Raw genomic sequence first — 26,544 nt, forward strand, 5'->3', positions numbered from 1 at the left:
CCCATTTTGGAGTAATATATCCCTTATTCATCCGAAATTAACATGCTGTGGGGAAGATCCAGGATTCAGGATAAACTTTTGAGCATTCTTAAGATAAACACTTTTGGTGATTAGAATATATCACATTCTGAATGATTTTTTTAAAAGTATGGGATAACAAAACTTTTGAACGTTTGAAAATGCCTCTGTTATTGTTTTAACCAGAATAAGCATTGTCCTGTGAAAGAGAGAAAAAATGTTTTTTTCCCGTGATCTTTTTCATATACAACTCCCCAAATTAGAAAGCTTATGTATCTTGTGCAAGAATTTCTTTTTTAGAGGGAGAAAAGAATGGGGGGTACGTGCGTGTTGTTTCTGAATGTTCTTAGGAAAAATCTGAAGCCTTGGGGGCTTGGAAGGCACACTTAGGTTGGATTGGTATATTTTTATGGGAGTGTCATAAAAACACGTTCACACTATATCAAACAGTTTGACAAAAAGCCCTTAGGAATTTCCTTATCAGATGAAGAATTACTACTATTTTTTTATTCTCTGTGTTTGGGTTTTAGAGTTCTTTTCATTTCCCAATACTAACTTTTTTGAAAAAAAAAGTAAGATGCAAGTGTGATCTTGTCTTTTTTAGTTTTCTGTTGTTGTGAATCCCTGAGTTCTGGCAGCATTTAACTTATAGGAAAATATGGTTTGACCATTTAGCTGTTTGAAAACTCATCCTTTCTTTTAAGACTCTTGTTTCTCAATGCATAGCAATTTGTTTTCCTATGTCCCATGATCCTTAATAGAACTTGGCATTAAACAAATATGGAAGGCCTGAATATTAATATTACAAATATTGCACAGATTAAATATTGCGCATGACATTATATGTTGCCTAGACATATACAATTAATGTTTTAGAGAAGATCTTGGGTGAATTTCACACAAACTACTGGATGATTATTTTGATTCTGGGCTTTCTAAGTTGCATGCTTATAAGTGTAGCAAGCATTTTGTCTTTTCTGTTAGATGGATATCTGAAGAAAGGTTCAATATATGCAAAGAAGAGCATCTATGAGTCTGTGCATCTTTGTGTAGATTTGTGGGAAATTATGATATTTATTATGGATACGGAGCATTGAACATTACTTAAAATGAGAGGTGGAGATTGAAAGTTAATTGTAAGGAATTACTGTAGATAACTACCTCTGAAAAGCTTCCTATGGTGATATTATAAATTCTTCAAGGGCTAAGGATAACATTTCACATTGGAAATGAATTGTCTCATGAGTCTGACTAAGCAATTGGGGCAAGGAGAAATGCAGAAATGATTGTCTTGATTGCATAGTTTTACTTGTTCTTTTGAATTATCTGTTTGACAGTGTAAACATTGAACATGTCTTTCCTTGGAGTTATCTTTTGATTGGGGAAATCAATACTGAAATATAGATAGCATTTTAAAAGATGTTTTACCTCATGTTCCAAAAAGGTTCTCTCGGTGCAAGTTTAGAAGTATGGGTTGTTTTGCAATATTATGGTTTTTGTTGAATTGGAATGGGGGAGGAACTTGATTGGTTAGTGATTGGAGATTTCTTGGGAAGTATCAGTTGATTGGTGGTTAGGAATTGTGCCATTCTGGTGCTATTGGTGCTATTTTGATGATCCCCCTCATCAGTCTTTTGGGCATAGTTTAAATCAGGCATTTAACTAGATAGTAAATTATATCCTGCCTGCTCCATTGATCTGGTGATAGCTTTTTGTTGGAATGCTAGAATTCAAGATGAACTCTTTTCATCTTGATCTGATCTCCTTAAGCCTAAAGAAACCCAATTAAAAGTATTTGTAAGAAACCTGGGCGACTGTTATCCCCCCAAATTCTTGTAAATGTTGACTGCCTGATCTATATTTACGCTTAATTAAGTGGATACAATTCTGCAAGCCCCTTTCTGTCTCTTGAGAAGCCATTCTAGTTTCTTGGGTTCAATCATTATTCCATACTGCAAAAGTTTCACAAATAATATGAATAGAATAGATCTTTCTTGAAGTATTTATGCCAGTAATATCTCAGAATGTAAATTCATGAGCAGCATGTTATCTGAATTCCAAGACAACAAATTTGAATTGTTCAGATTTAAGCATTTTACTTTGTATAATTTGCTTTGTTTCTCTTGGGCAAGATAGAAGCATGGAATTCCTGACTCCCAAACATCTTAGGAGTTCATGGCTTAATTAGACATTATTTCAAACGTAATATTTCAAATTTAAGAAGCATATTTTTCTTTTTATAAAAGGCAGAATCTAGAGAACTATTACATGGAGTTGAATATGTGACAATTATCCTTGCCCTGCAAAGGGCTCATATCTGTTTATAGTCCTGGCCTGCAAATGTGTGTTGGCTTGCAGAGTTCGTCATCATAGGTAATATTAGTTCAGGTTTTTTTATATATATAATTTAGCACTATGTTGCTTTAGAGAATTAGTGCAATTCCTTTTTCATGTATGCAGAATTGAAAAAAAAATGGCTCAGTGGTCTGAATCAATGCAAGGCTACATTCTTGGTTCACGTGATTAAAATTTTGCTCTGATGAGATTTAGGTGGCTTTCTTTATCACAGTTGTTTCTCCTCTTTATAACTAATATTTTGTGACTTTATTTTATTTTATTTCAATCTCCATGCAATTTTTGTAAATCAAATATTTAAAAGAAAAGCACGTCTTGTGCAAAGAAAAAAACAGTAGAAGTGGTAATGAGATATAGAAACTCCTTTATGAGGAAAGGCTAAAGCATCTGGGATTTTTAATTTGAAGTGAAAGTGGACAGGAGTATAAAATTGTGCATAGTGTGGCAATTGTGGGTTCAGATACATTTTTCCTCCCTTTCTCATGGTGGTAGAGTTTAGAGGTTCACCTATTACAATAAAAAGGAATTTATGAACTTTAAAAAGGTGTATGGGTAGTTCTTTACACAAACCAGCAACTGGCATAGTCTGCTGGCACCAGATGCAGTGATGTAAAATTAAGGTGGTTTTAAAAGAAGACTGAGCAAATTTGCAGAAGTTTGAACTATCAATGGGTAGTTATCTTAATGGCTTTTTATTATCATGAGAATCATAGGCAGTACAGGTAACCCTCAATTTACACTAATATGCTTACTTACAACAATACGTGAGGTTGGAAGTTACAACAGTAACTTTCACACTTACTAGTATTGCAGTACCTCCATGGTCACATGATCAAAATTCAAACATTTGGCAACCGATTCATATTTATACAGTGTCTTGGGGGGTCATGTGATTCCTTTTTGTGACGTTCTGACAAGAAAACTCAATGGGGAAGCCAGTTTCACTTTAGAACAATGTGACTAACTTAATGACTGCAGTGATTTGCTTAACAAATGTAGCAAGAACGCTCATAAAATGGGGTAAAACTCACTCAACAAATGTCTGGCTTAGCAATGGAAATTTTGGGCTCGAATGTGATCGTAAGTCGAAGACTATTTGCATCTCTTAATACCAGCCAGCTGCTAGGGAGTTAACAGTGGAAGAAGGCTATTGCGAACTTCCTGAAAGCATCTGGTTGGTCACCTTGGATCACAGAATTCTGGACTAGATTAGCTCACTGGTCTTCTCCAGTAAGCTCTTAATGTTCTTATCTATCTAGTGCATCTTTGTGAATATGTGTGTGTCTGTAACAAAGCCTACCATTTTATTCACTGCTGTGCTCATTTTGAGCTATATGATATTATTTGGATAATTACGTGTCTAGAATGGCAGGTTGCAAACTGTGACAGTTTGGAGATTATATAAAGACTGAATATCCCTTTTGATGACTGCTGATACTAAATATTGCTGAAAGCGTGTTACAGCTATTCAGTAAACAGCTCTGTTGTGAGATTTAACATTTCAATTGACCATTCAAGATCCTTAAGGAAAAAATAAACCATTATAGTGTGTTAATACCCTTTGTTTTAAAGGCAAGTGCAGAATAAATGTGTGTAATGCAGTAGAATTTTAAAAAAAATATGTAACAGCTCTGTTTGTAAGGGCCCATCAGTTAAACAATATTGTTCATGTGAAAATAGATTTCTTCCTACAGTATTGTTGTGGTGTGAAACACTGAGATATATTTGCCCAAATTTATTCTTCCACAGGGCTAAAGGACAAAGTACATTCCATATTCCCAAACCAAAAGTATGGATGTAATATGTTATCTCAGAGTATGATCTCTGAACTGGAAATTCCCTATTTAAATCCCTGGCAACTCAGGTAATTTGGGGCAAGCATCTGTCCACTATACTAGGTTATGTGGATAATAGTTCTGCCCTGCCTTCCTATGCAGGAGCAAGAACTACAGGAGTAATTCTGCTTAACAGTATTAGTTTAAACATCAGGGTGTCTGTCTGCTTTCTTCCCACTTGGCTGGCAGGTGTGATGGAATACTGGGAATTCTGTGTGTGTCTGTGTGTGTGTGTGTGTGTGTGTGTGTGTTATTGCTCAGCATTCTTTTTCTTAAATGTATGAACAGCCTTTAAAAAAAAAAATCCTTACCGGCTCGCTGAACAGAACACCTTTTTATCTGTTCGTGGTAGGTCTGCTTTTGGCTCAGCGGTGTGGCTGCCGCATGCTGGTGGCAGCCCTGGCAGGCAAAGAGGAGGAGGTGGGGGGGGAAGCGCCCCTGTGATGTCACTGGGAAGGAGAAGGCCTGTGAGTGGGTCATTTGGAGGTGAAGCTTTTTGTGAGGAGAGTTCAGGCGGAGTTCAGCTGCATAACATTACGCAAATAGGGGGTGGCTGGAGGAACAGCAGAAACCTCCGATTTAGAGAGGGGTGATGCAGGCAAAAGGGGCCGCCCTGGCCAATTCCTTGCCACAAAAAAGAGGGGGGGGTCTGCTTGCTTTTTTTCCTTGCGGCACTCCAGGGATGGAGAAAACACATGATGATGCGGTGTCTGCAGTTTTGTAGCTACAGACATCTGCTGGAGAGGCACTTTTTTTTAACACCCGTCCTTTTTCTCTCCTCCCTTCCATTCCTCCTCCCCTTCCTTTATTTCATTCATTCATTCATTCATTTCTCTCTGTTCCCTTCTTCCCTCCTCCCCCAGCCTGCGCTTTTCCACATTTGGTTGGGGCTGCGCAAGACAGAGCACGCAGCAGGTAAGGAAAGAGTTAAGCTGGTTGAGAGCCGACTTTTCGAGTGGAGGAAAGATTTTGTGCTGCCTTTAATCTATCAGTCCTATACATCACACACATACATACGCACACACAAAACACATGCGCGTATGCTCTCTCTCTCTCTCTCTTTCACACACACAGACACACACACACACACAGACACACACAGACACACACCTTTTTCCCAGGGAGAGGAGAAACAAGCTTCTGGAGAAAAATCCTTCTGCATCCAAGACAATTCAAGGCCTCTGGCATCTTCCCAAGCATTGAGAACCTGACAACACATTTGTATAATTCCATTATTTTTCTCTCTCCCTTTCCCTCCTCTTTCTGCGGTGGGATAGAGATATGATTTTAATACATGTAAATGCAATCCATGATTGCCTCCAGTTCTCTGAGAGATAGCAAAACAATTCTTGAATTCTGGCAGGAAGTTTTTTTTTTTTTTTTGTATGCATGTATGTTTGAAACTTTTTCTCCCATTTTTTTCTGAAAAGAGTTACTGCAAAGAAACTCCCTCTCTTCCCTTTCTTCTTGTTAGTTTGGGAGAAGGAAGCATGAAACTGAATGGGAGGTGGAAATGTGTCCAAAATACTATCTAATACCAGGGAGCCTACTTCTATAAAGAATTTTACTCTTCAGAAGGCAGAACGGCTTGGATTCCATTATTTTTGTAAAAGTAAAAAATACATTTTTTTATTTTTCTAAAAAAAATATTTGTTTGGATTTATGAATCTATCTTGATCGTGAAGCATAATTCAGGCTAACTTGCTAGCCTAATTTTCAAGGGATGCCTTTGGAATAGAAGAATGGAGATTTGAATATTGTCCTTTGGATGTTTTTTTCAAAACTTTCAGCAAGACCTTCTGTGACCAACCTGGTCTGTTTGGTGGATTCCCCAGCTGCTTTTGGATTCCCTAAATACCTCTCCACCAGGGATCAAGGGGGTGGGGGAGTGAAAGCAAGCAAGCAAGCAAGCAAGCAAGAGCAGCACAGAAAACAGAAAACAACCAGTCAACTTCCCCTCAGCTCTGTGAATTAAGTATCACTATAGAATTTTGCTCTTTCATCATCAAACTTTTGTTCTGATTCCCTCCTTCCCATTCCACACTAGATCCCAACCCCTCTTACCCCTTGTTCTGCTTGGAGAAGATGTACGAAAGTGTGGAGGTAGCTGGTTTAAACAGCAGCCCTAATTCCTTCTTCATGATGGATTTTTACAACCAGAATCGTGCATGCTTGATCCAGGACAAAGGAGCTGTGAACCCCAATCCCTACAGCACCCCTGTTCGTAACCAGCACTGGAACAGTTCCAATCACTGTACGTATAATGTGATCCTCCGGGACCTGACCGCGTTAAGTTGACACCCCATTGCCCTGTTTCCTTATTCCCAGCTTTTAAGGTGACCTTATTGAGAAAGACTAGAAAGCCATACAATAGTGCGGACATTCGCAGTATGGGAATCTTCCATCCATGGAATTTGAAATTCTTGGTTGGTTTATGGCAAGTGAAAACATATTCTGTTGTATTAAAGGATAATTGGGTGTGTGGAGGTGAGGATGAAAGATTGAGAATGCATTGCTTTTGTACTGCTTGAATACTGCCTTTACAAAGGTATGCATATTGAGATCTTGCTTTCCTTCTCCTTTCCCCCTTTCCGGTGGTAGAGGACTTCCCAATATACTTTCCCCCTTAAATGCATCACATCCCCACCTCTTGTTTTAATCCTCTGAAGTGTTGAATTCTGCTTTGGTTTTTGGGGGTTCCCCCCATTTTATGAAAAGCCACAGAAAGCAGAGTTAATCTATTAAAAAAATAGAATTCCATATTAGAACAAGAGTATTATGGTATTTAAAATAATTTTGCATGAATCGGCATTTCTTTCTAATTCTTGTGAAACTTTATGTTATCCTCACCCCAGATTGAAATACGTTCCTCCACATTTGCAGGGAGGAAAATTGTCTGTTTTTCACATACATATTTTAGTATTTTTTTTCCTCTTTGAGCCATTCTGACTTCCCAGTTTTAGATAGCTACTTCCACAACCTGTTTAATTTGATCCTTCTGTTGTTAAGCCATACTCTCTAAGTAATACTTGAAACTTAAATTTGTAAAGGGCTTGTGTGTATGTGTGTGTTTGAAAAATGTGAACAAATTTTAGGGAAGCATATGTAAGAAAGACTTGTGGTGCCAAATAATCTCCCCTCCCCTCTTTTTTCCATCTCGGTGACAAAATCCAATTAACTAAAGAGTACACCACATCTTTAATCTTTCTATAAATATATAGGTGAATTGCCTCTAGGTGGATGAGTTAGCAAGTGGAAAAGGGAAAGTAGGATTTTGGAAAATAATCAAAAGTTGGGTGTAGTCCTCCAGGATCTTTGTCAGATTTTTTTTTTAAATATTGCATGCATCCCATTGTAATCTCTGCCACGAACATTCCTCATTAAAATCACAAATCTTTCTGATGAAAATTTTTGAATACATTTTCCCCCCTAGTTTAACTATTTTCTTTTAAAGTAAATATTATTGTTTCTAATACCGTCCCTAATATCTATCCCAGGTCCTACCTGGAGTGTACAGACTAATATGCTTATGATTTGGATTTTAATTGTATGTATTCCCTTCTATTTCTTTTGTTTTTCTCTTTGTTCTTTTCCAGGGAGATATACGTTTGTTTGTTTTGAAATTAATTTCTTTCCAAAAGGTTGGATATGGGTGGAGACAGGGATGGGGAATAATCTGTGAAGCACAGTTTGACTCTGACTTGAGAAGCAGCATTGAGGGTGGAGTTTGCAGCAATTAAAAAAAACCTATTTAGATAATTTGCTATAATATCTTGGACTGAACAATAAACTTTCTTTTGGAGAACCACCCACCAAAGTTAAGAGAAACAAGCATTTCACAGATATAACATTATGTCTTTTGGAATAGTTGCTGCATAAATTGTTATTTTGATTTACTAATAACCTTTAACTCCTGTTTTATTCTTCAGCAGGAAGACTTAAATGAAGGGATAAATATAAGCTTGGATTCTTCGTTTACAACATGCCATCTAGTATCTAACACCTTTGTTTTCATGGACCATATTAAACTATAAGTCCACTTTGTCTTTTCCTAATAATAAAAGTTTGTGAGAATCCAAAACATTTTATATATTCTAATTTAGAGGCAGTTGTACAATCAACAGAATTGAGGGTTAAGGTTTTTTTTGGACCATACCAGTTCAGCCTAGAGATGAAAAGCTGCTGTGTTTAATGTTTCCCTAAGGGGTGTTATTCTATCTGCAGAAAATCAGCATGTCAAGAGAGTTGAGTTCTGGCATAATTTTCCTAATATGCTATTTCCTATATGCAGAAAAGGATTTCACTTAATCTTTTTTATTGATCAACACACAACTGCCTTCCTGCAGTGAGTAATCCAGGGCAAGTTTGACAAGTTGGTAATGCTTATTGTTTGAGCCTGTTCCAGGCAGTCCATGCAGTGATATTTAAAGCTAGACTGTGCTATCTCCATTTTGCAAAAGTAAGACTTGAAAATACAAATTTGTCTAAGACCACCCAGTGAGTTCCTGTCTCACAGGAACTTTGAATGGGGGAAAATCTCAGTTACAAAAGTGATCACTAGGAATCATAGGTTAAAGCTATGATCTACCTCAATAAATTGTGTGAGTATTGATATTTCTATTTTTACCTTTGTTCATGTGCCAACCATCTCTCACAATCAACTGCATCTCTGGTAAAATAAGAATAACTTAATGTAAGATTTTAGTGAAGCCAATGGCACAGAGAAAGGATAATAATCTTCTTGGTGTATTATGTTTGCAAAAAAATAGCTCTGGCAAAATATAAAAATTATATTGGATTTTATGCAACAGATATTGATGAATCTCTGGTATTGTAATGACTCTGCTCAACCATTGTTATGAGAACTTCTCCTCATAACAACATTCTACTTAAAGCACCAGTGCTGCAGGCCTGACTATTCAGTACCAATAATTATTCTTTCAAGTGAGGAAGCTAGTATTACAGAGCGTCTTCTGAACTAAATGCTGGAACAGAAAGGTAGGATATACCATATTTTTCAGACTATAAGATGCTCCAGACTATAAGATGCACCTAGCTTTTGGGGAGGAAAACAAGAAAAAAAATCTGCCTTTGCCTCCCAGCAATTTGCCTCCTTGCAGCAAACAGCCTGGTCAGCTTCAGCACTGCCTGGTTTAGCATGAGCACCTGATTGGCGGTTGGATCGGCCTCCCGGCATACCGCCTATCAGCTGCTCCAGGCTTCAGGGATCGCCGCCGCCTATTGCTGCCACCACCTATTGTCACCTCCATGCATCCCACTTTCAGCCTCTGTGCCCCCGTTTTTGTCCTCCGCGCATCCTGTTTTCAGCGCATTCCAGGTGGTAGGGATTGCCACTGCTGCCGCCTATCCCCGCTGCCTGGAACAGGCCAAAAATGAGGTGCACGGAGGCGATAGGTCATAGGTGGTGGTGGCAATAGGCAGTGGCGATCCCCACAGCCTGGAACAGCTGATAGGCGGTATTCCGGGAGGCAGATCCAACCACCAATCAGCTGCTCATGCTAAATCAGGCTGTGCTGAATCTGATCAGGCTTTTTGCTATTTGCTGCAAGGAGGCAAATTGCTGGGAGGCATAGGCCGGAGGGTGGGGATGGGTGGAACTTTGGCAACATTCGCTCTATAAGACACAGACATTTCCACCCACTTTTGGGGGGTGGGAAATGCATCTTATAGACCGAAAAATACGGTACATCTCTGTGCAATTCAACAGATTCATAAGAAGCCTGGTGGCACTTCCTCTAGACCACAATTAGTTATCTGTTTATGCTATAGTTGAGTTCGTATTGAATCACAAGGACAAGAATGTGGCTATATTTGAAAACATGTTAGATAACAGACACATTAACAAGGTTGCTATGAGGATAAAATGAATAATCCCCTATGAGCCACCCAGAAGACTTTGGTGGGAAGAAAGCATACAGTTGTGGAACAAAGAATCATTTTGCTGCAATCACATCTCTTTCTAAGACTCTGTATGTCATGTAGGTGGAATTTGGAATTTGAATTTGCCCCAAATCCACTAGTAATTCTAGGGCTCAGATTGGGCCTAAATCTTGGTTCTTTGAAGATTCCAATAGATTAATTTATTAGTCACTCTCTTTTTTAAAAAAAAGCACAGATTATCAATCTAATTGTGGTTCCTTGTCTTTCCCTAAAGTTTATGGATTTATTTAAGATAGACTTCTTTTAAATGTTTTATTATATCTATATACTTTATCAGAATATAGATTAAAGCAATGTAGACCTGATTAACACTTTTAAAAGGCCCTTCTTATTTCAAAAGGCCTAGCCTTTTGGTTCTCAGATAGTTGTGTCTCATAGAAGAGGCATTACCATGTTCAAGATTTCCATGAAACGTTTACATTTTCTTTCATTTTAGCTACCACTTTGGACCCGTTAGGGTGCAGCAAATGTGGTTCATTGATCACAAAGAATTAACAAAAACGTATAAAGAATTTTCAGACATTAACATTGAAATATACAACATTATAAAGAATGTTAAAATAGAGAAGCATATATTTATTCAAAAACCTATAGATAAAAAGACATGCTTTCAAGCAGTTTGAAACACCATTAAATCAAAAAAAATCCTCACAATCAAATGCAGAATCCGACTGGCTTAAACATAGATTCCTTTCAGCCTCATAGCTCAGTATTCACATGTACAGTATTCAGCTCATGGTGTGACTACACTTGAGGAAAGCTATCTGAGCACAGCATGTGACTTATATGTATAGAATAATTTCATTTTTGTATTTTAATTGTTTTAAATTTTTTTAAAAAAATGTTCACCACCCAGAATCAGTTTTTGAGATGGGCGGCCATACGAAATTAATTAATTAATCAATAAACAAATAATATTGTTTCCTGTGGAAGAAAGGCAGAGGAATAAAGATTTGTGAGGCACAATACATGACTGCTTCTATTAATATTTTAAATTATTTAATGGCTTTTCTTTTCCTGTGTTCAAGTATCAAAATAACATCGAATTAAAAATCAACAACTCCTGCTCTCCAAAGGGGATTGTTCATATCCTTTACACAACTAGGACTAATAGATGTTGAGAAAAATGCTATAGTAAAACAGCTGCCCTGGAGATTCCCTTTGGCCTTTAATCTGCAAGTGGGCTCATTAGATCTTTAAGAGCTGTTTTTATCGGATTCTCCCACCCCCCCACCATCTTTGAAAAAAACACCTCTCCTAAATGCTTGTCCCCTCACTGTCTACATTGGATTGGCTGGGGAATTTTCTTTCAGCCCCACCTTTTCTTCTCTAGCAGTCAGGTTTATTTGCTTTGCTTGGCTCCTGGTATTTTGTTCCCCTCTCCTGTGAATAGACTAGGGAATAAAACAAGAGAGTTTCCCCCTGGGATAGCTGCTTTGCTGATTTCTACCCAGCTTCCTCTCCTTGCCACCCCTATGGATGTGTTCCTGCTGTTTTAAAGGAAAACAAAATAAAGCACAACTATCCCTCCTTCAAATCTGTACCCTTGTAAGTGAATGCATATGGATGCATAAATATGTAGTTCAACGATTTTTTTTTCTGTGTGTGGAGCGGGAGGGAATATTTGATATTTGTCATTTTCATTCTCCATTTGACTTAAGCTTTTCCCATGAGAAAATCAGGGGGTGGGAAAGAACGAAAACCCCATATTTGGCTGCAATCTTTGGGGAATTTGCGATCTCTTTTTTTTTCCTTGGTAATTTTCATCTCTGCCTTTGAAAAAACAGGCTGGGAGGGATGGGCAGGCAGCAGGAGGGAGCTGCAGAACCGGAAGTCAGGGATGTCTGCAGAGGGGTTATTTATAGCTAAAGCTGGCTTTCTTGATGCTTTGCATGGCACAGAAGGGAAATCTCTACCAGTTCCGTAAGGCTCACAAGGGAAATCCTTTTGGCACAGATTTAAATGGGAAAGGGAGCCCTACATCATCAGAAAAGATGGTGAAGTTTATCACAAGCTCTGAAGGACTTCCTTTCTTTTTCTTTTTTTCTCCACGGGACAACTTTTTTTTAAAAAAGACCCAGAAAATAGTACATATTTGCTAGTCTATCCAGTTTCTGGATTCATACTTATTTTGTAAGTTCTCCTGCACATCCATTGTGCTTTAATTATATCAATTAATTTTGCAGTATATTGTGCACCAGTCATATTTTATCCTCAAATACCATAATTTAGCAAATAAAGCAAGCTACTTTGCAGTGAATATTGTATAATCTGCTTGCTTCTTTCTTAAATTTGTACTTTTCCTATAAGAATAATAGGGCTGGAGAACGTGCAAGAAGTAATAGGAACAGGGACTACTATTAAGAATATAGATAGTCAAACTTCATATTTCTAATTTTAGGAAGATTATTCTAACCCCATTTCTGATCTTTTCCAGGGAAAACATTCTGGTTATGTTACAACATATCCAAAAACTAAAACTAGAAATTATTTGGAGGAAGAAATAATATTTTGTTTGCTTTTACAGGAAGTCAAGCTAAGTGCAATTTCAGAGCCCAGATGTTTTAACCTTTGTAGAGTTTTTATAGATACATAAAATGGATTGATGACAACCTAGGTAATATTTAAGAATCTTTTCAGACTTAGACTTGATGTGCCTTCATTGATAACTGCTCTATAAAGATATTACATTGATAACTTTCTTTGCCAAGATGTGCTGAATTCAGCAGTTACAGAGTAGGACTAAAGTTAATTTACATGTTTAACAAACCTTCTCCAACTAGCATTCATTAGAAATATAACTAAAATGTTCAGATTAAGACAGAATAAAATTGCAAAAATTATAATCTGTGGTGAAAATGAACAGGAACATATAAGCATAGAATTTCAGGGGAATATGACAGAATACTGCATACTATTTCATTTGTATTTAGTAGAAGACGCTTTAATTTCTTCAACTCTAAAAGTATACACACACACACACACACACACACCATGGTAAATTTTTACAAACAAAAACTGCTGTGGCTATTAAAACAGTCTCCTTTCTTTTAGAAAATTTGACTTCTACTTGAGTTCATATTTTTAACAGAATTGATAAAATATAAGCAGAATAAAATATGAAATGTAACCAATCCTATATGAAGAGTATAACCAAGTTTGTTTTAAAACAAGAAACAGCTTCAGGAGAATTTCTTAATTGATGTACAGGAACAATTACTTTTCAGGTTTTTTATATAACTGTAAACATTTATTTTTATAAACCCTAGAATGATATATATATAATTCCTGATGGGATTTATATTAATAATATGTTGATAGCTATAATTGTCCTAATAGACATTAATTCAGTCTTGATGATATAATTGTCAAAAACGTGATGATAAATAAGAACAGAAAGCAATAAAAGCTATTAAGTTTATGAGAAGTAATAAAGCACTAGGGTTTTGCTTTTGTCAGGAACAATATTAAAATATTTCCCAAAATTAGCCAGAAAATTAGCAATTAGCTGATTTGGCTGAAAATGAATTATGATACCAAGCACTTGGAAAAATTTGATGTTTGTAGATTTAGGGCCAATGTTTGATTCTTGGTCATTGACTATAATGAACTTGATTTGATTCTATTCATACATATCATAATTTTTTAATGGTATTGTAACTCAATTTAGTTAGAACCTAAGATATTAATCAGGCTTCTTAATGTGCAAGAATCCAGGTTACATATGACATTAAGTATGAGCCAGCAGTGTGCTGCAGGTGCCAATATGTGCTAGGCATCAACAGAGGGATAGTATTAAGAACACAAGAAGTGTTAATACTATTTTAATAGAATAAGAGTTGGAAGGAACTTACCTTCTAGTCCAACCCTCTGCTCAAGTAGGAGACCCTATACCATTTTAGTCAAATGGCTGTCCAATTTCTTTTAAAAACCTCCAGTGATAGAGCACCCACACTTCTGAAGGTAAGCTGTTCCACTAGTTTATTCTTACTCTCAGGAGATTTCTCCTTAGTTCTAGATTGATTCTCTGCTTGGTTAGTTTTCATCCATTGCTTCTTGTCTTGCCTTCTGATGCTTTGCAAGATAGGTGACATCCCCTCAAATATTGGAACACTGTTGTCATATCACCCTAATCCTTCTTTTCACTAGACTAGACATATCCAAATCCCGCAACTGTTCTTCATATGTCCAGCCTCCTAATCATCTTTGTTGCTCTTCTCGTAACTCTTTCCAGAATCTCAACTTCTTTTTTATATTGTGTTGATCAAAACTGGATATGGTATTCCAAAACTGGTCTTACCAAGGCCTTATAAAATTATACAAACACTTCACATAATGTTGATTATATCCCTCTGTTAATGTAGTCTAGGATTTCATTGGCTTTTTTAGTAGCTGCAGTACACTGCTGGCTTTATACTGCAGTGGTAAGAACACATTTGGACTACTGCATTCAATGTTGGTCAACACATTCAAAAAAGATGTTGAGACTCTCTAGTGCAGAGAAGAGCAACAAAAATGTTTAAATTATTAGTTTATATGTGTAGGAATATGTGCCTATCGCCGCATAAAAGAGTAAGCTCCCGCTACTTGGCCCAGCCTCTGCCAACCTAGCTGTTTGAAAGCAGGTAAAAATGCAAATAGAAAAATAGGAATAGGAACCACCTTTGGTGGGAAGGTAACAGCATTCTGTGCACCTTTGCCATTTAGTCATGCCGGCCACATGAACATGGAGACATCTTCGGACAGCTCTGGCTCTTCGGCCTTGTAACGGAGATGACCACCACTCCCTAGAGTTGGGAATGACTAGCAATATGTGCGAGGGAAACCTTTACTTTTATTTTTTAGGAATATGTGAGAAAAGACACAACAGTTTTAAAGACTGCATGCAAGTGTTACATTCATAATCTTAAATGCTCTCAGATAACCTTTTAAATAGAATCCTACTGTGTTACACAATGCTAATTAATGTTTTAATTTAGTGTACTTTGCAAAGAATATTTATAATCAATCTCATTACAGGAACCTTAACAAGTCTAATTCCTTTCACATATGTGTGATCAGTGCAGGAAACCTGAAGAAAGACACTGTATGAATAAGGGAAAGTGGCCTCCGACAACTTTTATTTGTTTTGTGAGACATCTTTATAATGGTTCTCCTATGGGTGATTTTATTTGGGTGTGGGAGTGTGTGGTATTTTTGTCTTGTCAAGCCTTTTATTTATCCAAGTCTTTAAAATAATATTTATATATTGGGATGTGTATCAATTGTAGTTAGATTTTTAAATTGTTGCTGTTGTACTTCATTAGCACGATATATAAAGCAACTATTTGGAAAATTAGTTATTCTATATCAGTGATGGCTAACCTTTTTGCCATTGCATGCCAAAAGCGGGAGGAGCGCAGGGGGATCGGGTGCGGGTGTGCCACACCTATAATACCCCTTTTTGCCCTCCCTTCAGAGGCTTTCTAGGAACCTGGAGGCCCTCCAGAGGCACTTCGTTGTCTCCTGCACTGCGTTGGGGGTGAGCTAAGCAACCTGTTCTTGGAAGTGATGGTTGTGGCTTGGCCCTGGGCTCTTGCTCTGTCTACCCTTATCTCCTCAAAGAGACAAAGAAACAGCAGTGGACGCTGTTGACAATTCAAAACCATTACTCAATCACCCCCCAGACTAGTTGCCCTCTGATTGGCTGAATTGGTTCCGAAGGTGGGGAAAGTGAATGGAAGCAAAGGTACAAAGAGCCTTCCCCCCCCCCCCCACATTCAGGCACCTATCTCCCTCGTTATTGGCTCCACTTAGCCATGAAACCAGCAATTGGTACAAAAACACTCTGTGTCAATTGGCTGTGGGAAGAAGTAGCGCCTCTTAACGTTCTTGCCGGCCTCCACGGATGGTGGCAGAGCTTGTGTGGGAAGTTGAGTGTGGGAGGAAGATAATGGCCGCTTTGGAGGCAACGGACCCAGTGCCTTCCACTCGCACCCACAGCAGCAGTGCAGCCGCTCTCTGCCATCTTTGGAGGCAACGTAGGTAAATGCTTCTCTTGTTGAGGCGGCCGTGCTTGTGCAGTCCTGGCCCAAAGCCTCGTGATCACGCCACATGGAGAGCAGTGCTTGCGTCTGAAGGTGGCGGGGATTGGCGAGCGGTGCTACTGTGAGTAGAAGGTACTGGGCATCGGGGGGTGTTGTCCCTGCCCGGTTTGCAATGGTACTGAGAAAGCCACAAGCCCCGCTCCTGTATGCAGGTTGAGATCTCGCCCCTTCAGCTGGGACCCGCTGGGCGCTGACCGCCCCAATGGAGCCCCTCAGCCCAGTCTTCTGAAAGCCAGGCAGGACATGAAAGTGCTGTGGCCCTCCGCCATGCCACCATGGGAAAATGCATCCCCCTTGCCAACAAGTGAAGGACGCATCAGCTGCAAACTGCGCACCTGCATTCAGCCCAGTCTGCCTTCTCTCTCCCTGCACAGGCTCTCTGGTCTCTGCCAAGACCAGCTTCTTTTTTGCCTGTCCACACCCAGTGGCGGCTGGGGGTTGCTTTCTCACTCTGGCAACAGTTCCCCCACCCCCTCCTCAAGTCTGGCAAGGAAACCTGCGCCTCCCACCAGATCCACCCAAGGAAGGAGAGAGAAAGCCTCTCCTCGAGCTAAAAGAAGCAGTTAAGGGCCAGAGACTGGGACGCTCCCTGGCGTGAGCAAAAAAATAAAGCTCCTTTTCTCAGGCAATGTGGGGTGGAGTTTAAGGCTAACCCAGAAAGGGTGGCGGCCTGGTGTTTGTTGCTGCTTCTGGCTTGGTGAGAGGCACGTCAGCTGAGTCAGTCTCTCTCTCTCTCCTTCCTTGGGTGGATCTGGCGGGAGGAGTGGGCTTCCTTGCCGGGCTTGAGGAATGGATGAAGCAGAGCTGTTGCCCAATGAGCAAGAGCAACACCGTCTGCCTCTGGGTTAAGATGGAGCCGCCTTAAGCCTCCTTCTCTTGGTCTCCTTGCCCCGGGAGACTCCTTGGGGCAGCGGCAAAAAAAAGCCGCTGCTCTACTCCTTCTGTGGCTCCTGCCTAGCACTCTCTCTTCTTTCTCCCCTTTGCCTCCCCACACTTGCTTACCTGTCCCAGAGAGCTTGAGCTATGCCTCCCTTCCATCCTCAACTGTTGCAAAGCACAATCCAATGCACAAACCAGAAATCCATTTCCGAACTTCCGGTTCACGTTGGGTTGTTTTTCGCCCTCCAGAGGCTTCCCTGAAAAATGGCCAAAAATGAAGGCCAAAGTTGCGCTGGAGCTGACAGGGCAATGCCTCACTTGCCCTAACAAATGCCTCTGCATGCCAACTGTGGCACACATGCCATAGGTTCGCCATCATGGCTCTATATCTTTAAAATAAGCTTGACCAGCAATATTTTATTGCAAGGCGGATTTGAAGTATTTTAGCAACAGAGAAACATACAACTCACTTATACACTTGAAAGAGACACCTAAGAAAATTGGCCAGAACCTTTCATGCATATGATAGAAGTCACTCTTCAAGTGGGGTTTAATTTACCAGTTAAAATCATTGTGAAAGGATCTAGTTGCAGAAGGTAGAAGGTATCAAAAGCACACAAGATTTCTCCTCTCCTTCAAGGCTGTCTCCTGTCTCCAAAGTAAATCTTCTTCTGATATTAACATGCTTCATTGTGTCCAGAGTTAAATTTTTGCTTCTGGTTTTTTTTTTTTTTTTATATTGGATAAGTCCCTCACTTTAATGCTCAATGCAATATTCTAAACATCTTCGAACCTTTGAATAATTTGAAGGCATGGAATGGAGGAAGGGTGTACTGCTAATGGGTGTGGTAGTGTGGTGAGTTTGGTCTGTTCAGTTTTTATTTCAGAAATACAGACCTAGCTGAACAGGAAAAGAAAGATCTAGTGTCTAAGTTTTGGAAATTCAACTTTGGATACAGAAAGTTCTAGGTCTATTCCTCTGGCATTTTCAGGTAAAACCAGAAATAATTTTACCTGAAAACCCGAGTTAGTCAATTTTGCCAGTAGAGGATTTGGCTGCAGTTTCCTAGGTTCCCAAACCTTTACGTCAGTTGTATTCTTTGCATTCTGGTTGGAAACTGATATTACTAAATGTTCCTTCAGCAATTTGAAATGTCTCCACAAATTTAAAAATAACATGTAAGAGAAAAAGTAGGTTATCTAGATTTTCTCCCTGAAATATACTTTCCAGTTGTACAGGAAATTATATTGCTCTGTATGGAGGAAGAGGAGGCTCAGTCAAATGAGCATTTACAATTAAAACAAATAACAAATATATGGGTTCAATAAAGTTTCAGATTCAATTCTTCCTTGGAAGAAGGAAGACAGTCATAGACAGTCCTATATACCAGTGGTCCCCAACCCCCGGTCCGCGGACCGGTGCCGGGCCGTGGAGTACCTGGCACCGGGCCGCGCAGTGGCCGGGGGCCATGATCGCTGCAGCGGCCGGGGGCCATGATCGCTGCAGAGGCCGGGGGACATGATCGCTGCAGCGCAAAGGCTCCTGGGCCGTGCGCAAAAGCTCCTGGGCTGTGCGCAAAGGCTCCAGGGAAGAGAGCCCCGCGCTGGTACGCACGTGATATATAAACAATCAATGTGTCATCGTGAACAACGCCCCCCCACCCCTGCGCGCGCTCAGCGGGCCACGGTAAAATTATCAAAGGCTGACTGGTCCACGGCGATAAAAAGGTTGGGGACCACTGCTATATACTATAACTCTTATAAAGATATATGATAAACTCGAGAACTGATCTTTATTTTCCTATAGAGGCTAGAGTTATTACTTTACACAATTATGAGAAATATATTATATAGCAAGGGAAAATTGAGAAGACTGGATTTCCTTGAATCTGAAACATCTCAGGCTATTATGGTCCTGGACTAGATTAGTCTTACTGTATTTAATGTGTGACGAGATTGGAAACCATGCTTTGATAACTCTGCTTTTTTCTATTCTGTTCTCTTTATCAACTTTATCTTGTCTTGCTTTTCCCCCACACCTTTTGTCTTGCTTTTCCCCCACAGCAAGATCTCTGGTGTTATACCCATTTTAGTCTCGTGATAATTTCAACACTAATTTTTCACACACATATGGGCTGAATACTTGGGTTATGTATTGGGTTGTATCTCCTATCATCCTTGCCCAAATTGTAATTGTAAATGAGAGGCTTTCTGGCTATATTCTTTCCCTTATAGTAAATATAAATACTTAGGAAGGCCTCTATTATCTCATATTTTCTTAAGTTACTGGTCTAGTTCAATCTTATCATAATAATTACTGAGATAATGTATGAAGAAGTACTTTGAACTCTCAAATGTAATTGTGGTCATTAGGCCTTCTATCTTTCAGCTCAGCTATGTTATCACAGTTTTCCCCCTAATGTTTTGTAGTCCCAGATTTAAAAAAAAAGAAAAGAAACATCATATGTTTACTTACAAATTAACAATGAGGCCCATTAGGAAGTTTTCTTGCACAAGTCCCGCTGAGAAGGAAAATAGCAGCAGAAGAAAGTGCCTATGTGTATTTATTTATTTATCTCCCTTTCTGCCACACTTTATAGCACCTTCCCTTTGCCCTTACATCTTTCCTATGAGGTTATTAGTGTTGTAGGGCAAGGTAGTAAGTCAAATATGAATCTTTAGAGAGGAACAATAGTTATTTTAGTCTTTTGATAAAGGAGCATTATATGTCTTGATATGGATGGTTACTGTAAAAATGCCTCTGTAGTTTAATTTTGCCCTAGTTAAGGAATAGCACAAAATATGTTTGATAGCCATGCACCATGGGATTAGTTTAAGGCCTGTGCCTGCTTAGTTGTTTATCTCTTGGATCTAAATAGCAAGTATTCAGGACAGGAAGAGTTGGAGTAGGACATTCTACTCTATTGATGCAATATGAATAATAAAAATAAACAAGCCAGAGCAACTAATGAATACAAGTAAAGAAGGCAAAGAAAGTTAGAATTTCATTGGACTTTTACCAAGAAAAGATAAGTGAAACAAAATAATATCATATTATAACGATAAGATTTATGTAAATTTATGTAAAGAGTTATGTAAATTTAAAAATAATGTGAAAAATCATGTATTTTGTTTGATTCCCTTCTGCCAATATCAATTCTTAATCTGGAAACTGGGAACATTTGGAATTATATGGGAGAGGTTTATAGAAGAATAATTGAAATGCACTTTAAAAAAATATTGTGAATTCATGCATATGCTACCACAATGCTGAGTAATTGCTCCATTAACTGCTGCATTTCTACAGCATGTTCCAGCTTTCCTCTTTGATTTGACATGAGTTCTTTCATAAGGTCCCTGGTATAACAAATGATAGCTTCTTTTTTTTTTTTTACTGAAATGTAAAAGTAAAATTTTTTTCAAGGGTTTTTGATCTGATCTAGTCAAACAGTGGCCACACAAAAAGACCCCATACCATTTCATTAAAAGGAAATTAAAAGTGCTATTTGTGAGAAAGCAAATTCTCTCTTTGGGACTTACAGACAGGTTAATAAAGAAATGCAGCTTGTTTGCTTGGTGGATGATTCTCAGTGGAGGAGTTGGAGAAGGCTCTTGGCCAAATTGATGAGATGTAATAATGTTGCTAATGCCCCCCTCCCCCCTTCCCCAGTGTTTGCAGTAAAATAGGTATGATGCCACTCAACCTGATAAGAATCTGTAGATTCCATTTTATCTATGTGTGTGTGTGTTTGTGTGTGTAGGGAAGGAGATACATTACAAACTAGCAATTATGTATGTGAGATATGTATGTATGTATGTATGTATGTATGTATGTATGTATGTGTATACGTTTATACACATCTATCTATCTATCTATCATCTATCTGTCTATCTACATCATGAGGCAGATCAGAATTTTAAAATTTCAGGGTTCTGAAAACTGTTTACTTTCCTTCCTATAATATATTATATATTTTGAATCCTAAACAAATATAAATTTTCATTTGCATAATTGTATAAATTGCGGGATGAGGCTTTTTCCTTATGTACCACTTTGATATCTGTTTATACTCATAAGAACATTCTTGTATTAACCTCTGGAGATTCTTGAATACTATTATGAAATGTAGACTAGCACCTTTCATAAGACTCTGAGAAACCTCAGTAAGGGGGAAAAATGAATGATGGATCAGCTTCATTGAAATGTGTTGGTTCATCTGTTTTTGCCCGAAGGTGCTCTGAAGGTATTGAACATGCTTTAGGGCTGTGTATATGAGGCTAGGTCTTCAGGCTTGTTCTTCCTCAACAGATAAATATTTGTTGAAAAGAATTCTAGATCATCACTAGTGTTTTGTCCTCACCTTGAGCTGTTTTTCTATTTGACCCACATCCTGGGATAATAATAATATTCAAAGCTGACTGACTCTCAATGACTCTTAAAGACTATTCTGAGACTAATTTAGACTAGCACGAACTATAAACACTAAATAAAATTCAATTATAAATGTACCCGGCCTATTAACCACAGGTAGCCCTTGACTTATGACGTACTTAGCAATTTCCATTGCTAAGCAAGTTAAGGTTATTGTGTGAGTTGTGCTGGATTTTATGACCTATTTTGCCACAGTTGTTAAGCAAATCAGTTGTTAAGTGAATCTAGCTTCCCCCCATTGACTTTGCTTGTCAGAAGCTGACTGGGAAGGTCACAAATGACAATCACATGTCCTTAGGATGCTATATCTGTCACAAATACATGTTGGTTGCCAAGCACCTAAGTTTTAATCATATAACTATGAAGATACTGTATAAGTTGCAAGTGCAAGAGCTATTCATAAGTCATTTTTTAGTCAACATTTTAAACTACAGATGGTACTCATTGTAAGTCAAGGATTTCCTGTATAGAAATGCTGACATAACACTAATAACAGTTCAAGGAGGTAAACTTAATAAACAAAATTACTACAGCAAGAAGAGAAGCCCATTCATGGAAAATTATTAGATATTGCAGATAGTCCTATCTAGAAGCCACAGCTGTGGACTTGGAAGTCTTCCTTCCATACGGGCACGTTCAGGGAAATGTATTGCAAAGGATGAGCCCATTGCTCTGTTGAAGCTCCTGGCAGAAAGCTAGTTAGCCCTGAGCCAGGAATAAGGGAAGTTTTAAGACACTGAGCTCAATGGTTTTTCTAGCCTCCCTGGTTTGTGTTATCTGTTTGCTGTTATTTGTAAAAGACTGGGTCTCTGCGCTTTCCAACCAGCACAGGAATGCGAAGCATGCTGGGGCCCTCCTGTGCTGAGATCTTATCATTAGTCAGGAAGCCACATACAGCCCTTGCCTCCCAGCCACACCCTGAAATGCAGCTGCCCTGAATCAGAAAGGAGAGAGGTCAGAGTCTTTCCCAATTTCCCAATCCAAATTACTGCCAACTTTTGAATTTTAAACACTGTCCTTTTAGCTAGATTCTCCAAGGATTCTCCAAGGAAAGGAACTGATGTGGAATAGATAATACGCAGAAATATACAATTCTATAACTCCTACAAATCCCCAGATAGTTCCAGGCTTTGTTGCTGAAAAGGATAAAGATGAAACAAGTAATCTAATAAATAAAATGGCCACCAAAATGGGATAGGATAGCAGAGCCCAAAATTTAAATCCACATTGATAACTCAAATCCCTTATAAAATATACATATACAATATTATTTTATGCCATTAATGAATTAAATAGCTCTTAATAAAAATTTAAATCAATTTTATCAATATTGTAAGCGAGCTGAAAATCTTTAGTCAATAAAAGATAGGTCTACTAAACAGATATGTACTGTTTTATAGAATGTCTAGATTTCTCCTGCACTTAAAAATTCTTTTGCAAATATAAAGTATTATTAATAAAAAAATTAATATTGGTCCATGGCTTTGTGGTAATGGAAAAGACTGGAGCCCTACCTTTGCCTTCAGTGATCACATAAAGAATAAACAGAAGTAAATAATTTTAGGAACCCAAGGCCTGCTTTCAGTTGCCAGTGCACCAACTGATTTTAATAATCAAAAAAGCAGTGAGTAATGTTAAGTTCTTTCCTATTTGGTAGTGTTGGCTCTGTCATTGAATAAATTGAGCCATAAAGGGGCAGATCACAGTACAGAGATGCACAAAATGGCCCCATAGTCTCACATAGCCCACAAAATCTTGAGGATGTTCTGAAGAGCCTGCCAAAAATTTGATAAACGGAGCAGGCAAATGTCCCCTTGTTAGGGCAGACAAATGTAACCCTTTTTAGAACGGTTATTACTTATTTTGATTTAATGTATAATGATTATAAATGTTAATTTATTGTTTAAATTTCTACATGTATAACTAAACAAATGTGCATATTTGAATCCCTTTTCTCTTGACAATAGAAATCTTAGTTTCAGAATGAGATAGTGTTAATCAAGCAGACTGGAATCCCAATATTTTATATAATCTCTTGTTTTATTGAAGCTAAAGATTATATTTTTGGTTTTCTCCCCCTTTTTGAATGGGTTAATATATACATTTTAGGCATGGGACAGAACTTGATTATTATTTTATTCCATATATCGTTTACTTTATAAGAATTGAGTGCTATTAAATTAAGTACTGGAGCTGAACAAGCTGTTTTATCTTCTCTCTGTCCTTGTTCCAAGACTGTAAGAACTAAGTGCAAACACTACCAGCTAAAATGGGTTGTGCATGAGGGTATCTGTTGATCCAGCTGTGAGATGTAATGTGCAGATGTAATGTCAGGGACAAGGGTCCTGTTTATTCAGTGGCATCTCATGGATCAGAGTTGGAGATTCTGGTGTATGGCAAAAAAACATGCAGTCAGCATGAGCCGTTCCTCCTGTGAAGATGCCTGAATGTGTCTGATTGGGTTTCCTGTGCAAAGGGCTTAAGGAAAGCAAAGTTTTGTGGATTTCAGGCAGGCAAATGAAGCTGTTATTCCTTTTAGGAATAAAGGAAGATTCTCTTAGATGCAGCCTTAATATCTGGTTCAAAGCCAAACTTCTGTTTCCACACTTATCTGTTTGAGGGGAAAGGAAACAGAAGGCTAGTAGGTTAAAACATAAAATGTGGAGATTCTCCAAGGCAAGCACATGCATACAATCCCTTGTTTATTTTAAATTAATATATGTCAATAAGTCCCTGCTTTACCCTGAGATGAAATTAACCTTGAATTATTTATGGTGTGTGTGTGTGTGTGTGTGTGTGTGTGTGTGTGTGAGGGTGGTTCTGTTCTTACTTGTTCCTGCTCTGTTTTTTTTCCTTTTTGGGTGTTCCTCTGACAGTGGTTTCTATGAGGCAAGGTACTATTCACTTCCCTTTGTATAGTGAGGGGGAAAATGAGGGCAAAATTATACTGAGAGTTTCTTTCATCAAGATTTCATAAAATCTCTAGTTTGCCCCTTATATTTATTTCATAGTTATAGGATGCTTTGATCAAGACCAAAGGATGGTCCCTAGTTTTCATAATGAAGGTCGGTCTTTCATTCACTTTATTATCTACGTAGAAGAAACAGAAAGATCACCTGATGAAATTATTAGACTTGTTCATTCTTAATTTTATTTTGTGTAGAGAAAATGAGAGTTCTTGTGTGTGAGAACATTTTGCTATTTTTATTTAAAATAAAAAATGTAGGGTTCCTGCCTTAATATTGTAAAGTATTTAGTGTGATCCTTTTTTTACATAAAACTTCCACTACTTAAAAACCTTTAAAAACAAAGGTGTAGTCCAGCCTTTTTTCAAACTAGTGTCCTCTGTATGTGTTGGGAATTCTGGAAGTTGGAGGTTACTGTCTCTGAAATGGCTTGTATAAAATCTCAGAATAGATTTCCAGTGATTGAAAACACAAAATCCTGTTTGATTCTCTTTAGAGTGGGGATTGGTACCACTCTTAATTAGCATCATAAAAAGCAGAAGTAGCTGGTAACTAAGGATGTTATTGCTAATTTCCTCTATAACCCTTAGGGAAATTAATCAAAACTTTCTATCAATGGAAGCAGACATGGTATTCATCCAGTTCTCTCCAATTCAGGTGAATTAGTAGTGGCGGCTGTGGGAGGCTCTGCCTACCCGCCCTGATGTGATGCGTGAAGGTGGTACACATGCGCAGATGTGGTGCAAGCAAAGTGAGTGTGCGTGCCCTCACATTTGCAAACCGGTAGGGAAGGTAAGTGAATCCCACTGCTGAATGAAAGCAACATAGTTGCTTGCAAGCAACTGATTTAAAATGATATATTGATCATAGGGTGATAGCTAAGTCTCCTGAGCTAACACCATGTCTTGAATTATCCAATTGGTAAATTTCAGATAGGTGCTTAAGGTATATAGTGATTACATTCTTAATAAGCTGTTTGATTTTAAAAAATGTGCCAGGTTAAATTTCTACTGTTTTTTTTTTAAGTTGAAATTTACAGGAATCAAGCAATCTACCACATCTCAATTATCTTTCCCATTTTTCACATGTGGTAAGCTTAATGGTCTCTGAAATAATTGTAGGAGGCCAATTAAGGGCAAAGCTAGGAACCACCATTGACAGGTTAGATTTGCTAGCTGTTATATGGTTTTAAATAGCTCACAAAAATGTTTGATTCATGATTTAGACATAATTGAAATCTCAATCCTGAACTAGATTCTGGAACTGAAGTGGCAACACGTCATTTGAAGCAAAAGAAGTTTTCTCATGTCTGCTTTTATTGGCTTCTCAAGTTAGTCATGGCAGCTTTTCCCCATTGAGCATATTCCTTTTCAACATGTTGCAGTCCCCCATGCCCCCAATAAAAAATATTCTGAGACTATTTTTCTTTATTTAATGTAGAGGCTCAACATGCATCAACTGACTTTGTTTGGGTTTAAAAACACATTTTATATTAAATGATGGCTTGGAGAATTTAGTGGTAAATTTCTAACTGGGAATGATCTTGGATTTTTATATTCCATGAGATCAATAATGTCTCATGTTGATGCTGAGTAGTCATGTAATAGGCGTCACTTCTAAGAATGCCCCTAAATAATTTGTTGTGATGGAAGTAGAGATCTGCATTGTACATGTGTTTTCAAAAAGATGTTAACATCCACAGATGTTAAACAACAACTGTATATTTATCATCCTTTATGTTGACAATGTCCTCATTTTGTATCAAATTCAGGTTAGCTTTTGATTAAGCCTACACATTCTAGTAGCATATTGCCATGACAAAAATAAGAAATTAATTACTTAAAAATGAAAGTGGCTTTATTTACTAAGTGTTGTGCCAGCTGCCTTTACTAGTACAAAATTAATGACATTCAACTTGAACAGATCAACGTTTTTAACTATCTAGGAATTTATTTTTTAATCTATCACAGCTTGGAAGCAACAAACTCAAGAAACCACAGGGTATACCCCTG

At 38.2% G+C, this 26,544-nt stretch overlaps 1 protein-coding gene across 9 annotated transcripts in view; it reads left to right on the forward strand.

Annotated features, from left to right (window-relative positions):
* RARA (retinoic acid receptor alpha) overlaps nucleotides 1-26,544 on the forward strand; it is a 210,237-nt gene that overhangs the window by 137,494 nt on the left and 46,199 nt on the right. The window contains exon 1 of one of the 9 annotated variants that reach the window (XM_014074019.2): nucleotides 5,186-6,462. The exons of the other annotated variants lie outside the window; for them this stretch is intronic. Coding sequence (XP_013929494.2) covers nucleotides 6,294-6,462 — 169 coding nt within the window. The 5' untranslated portion in view covers nucleotides 5,186-6,293. Of the gene's footprint in view, nucleotides 1-5,185; nucleotides 6,463-26,544 lie in introns of those variants that run through there. 9 annotated transcript variants of the gene reach the window in all.

The sequence above is a fragment of the Thamnophis sirtalis genome, unplaced genomic scaffold (genome assembly GCF_051295495.1).
Source record: "Thamnophis sirtalis isolate CommonGarterSnake01/CBP01778 unplaced genomic scaffold, rThaSir2_p1.2 scaffold_4, whole genome shotgun sequence".
NCBI lineage: Eukaryota > Metazoa > Chordata > Lepidosauria > Squamata > Natricidae > Thamnophis > Thamnophis sirtalis.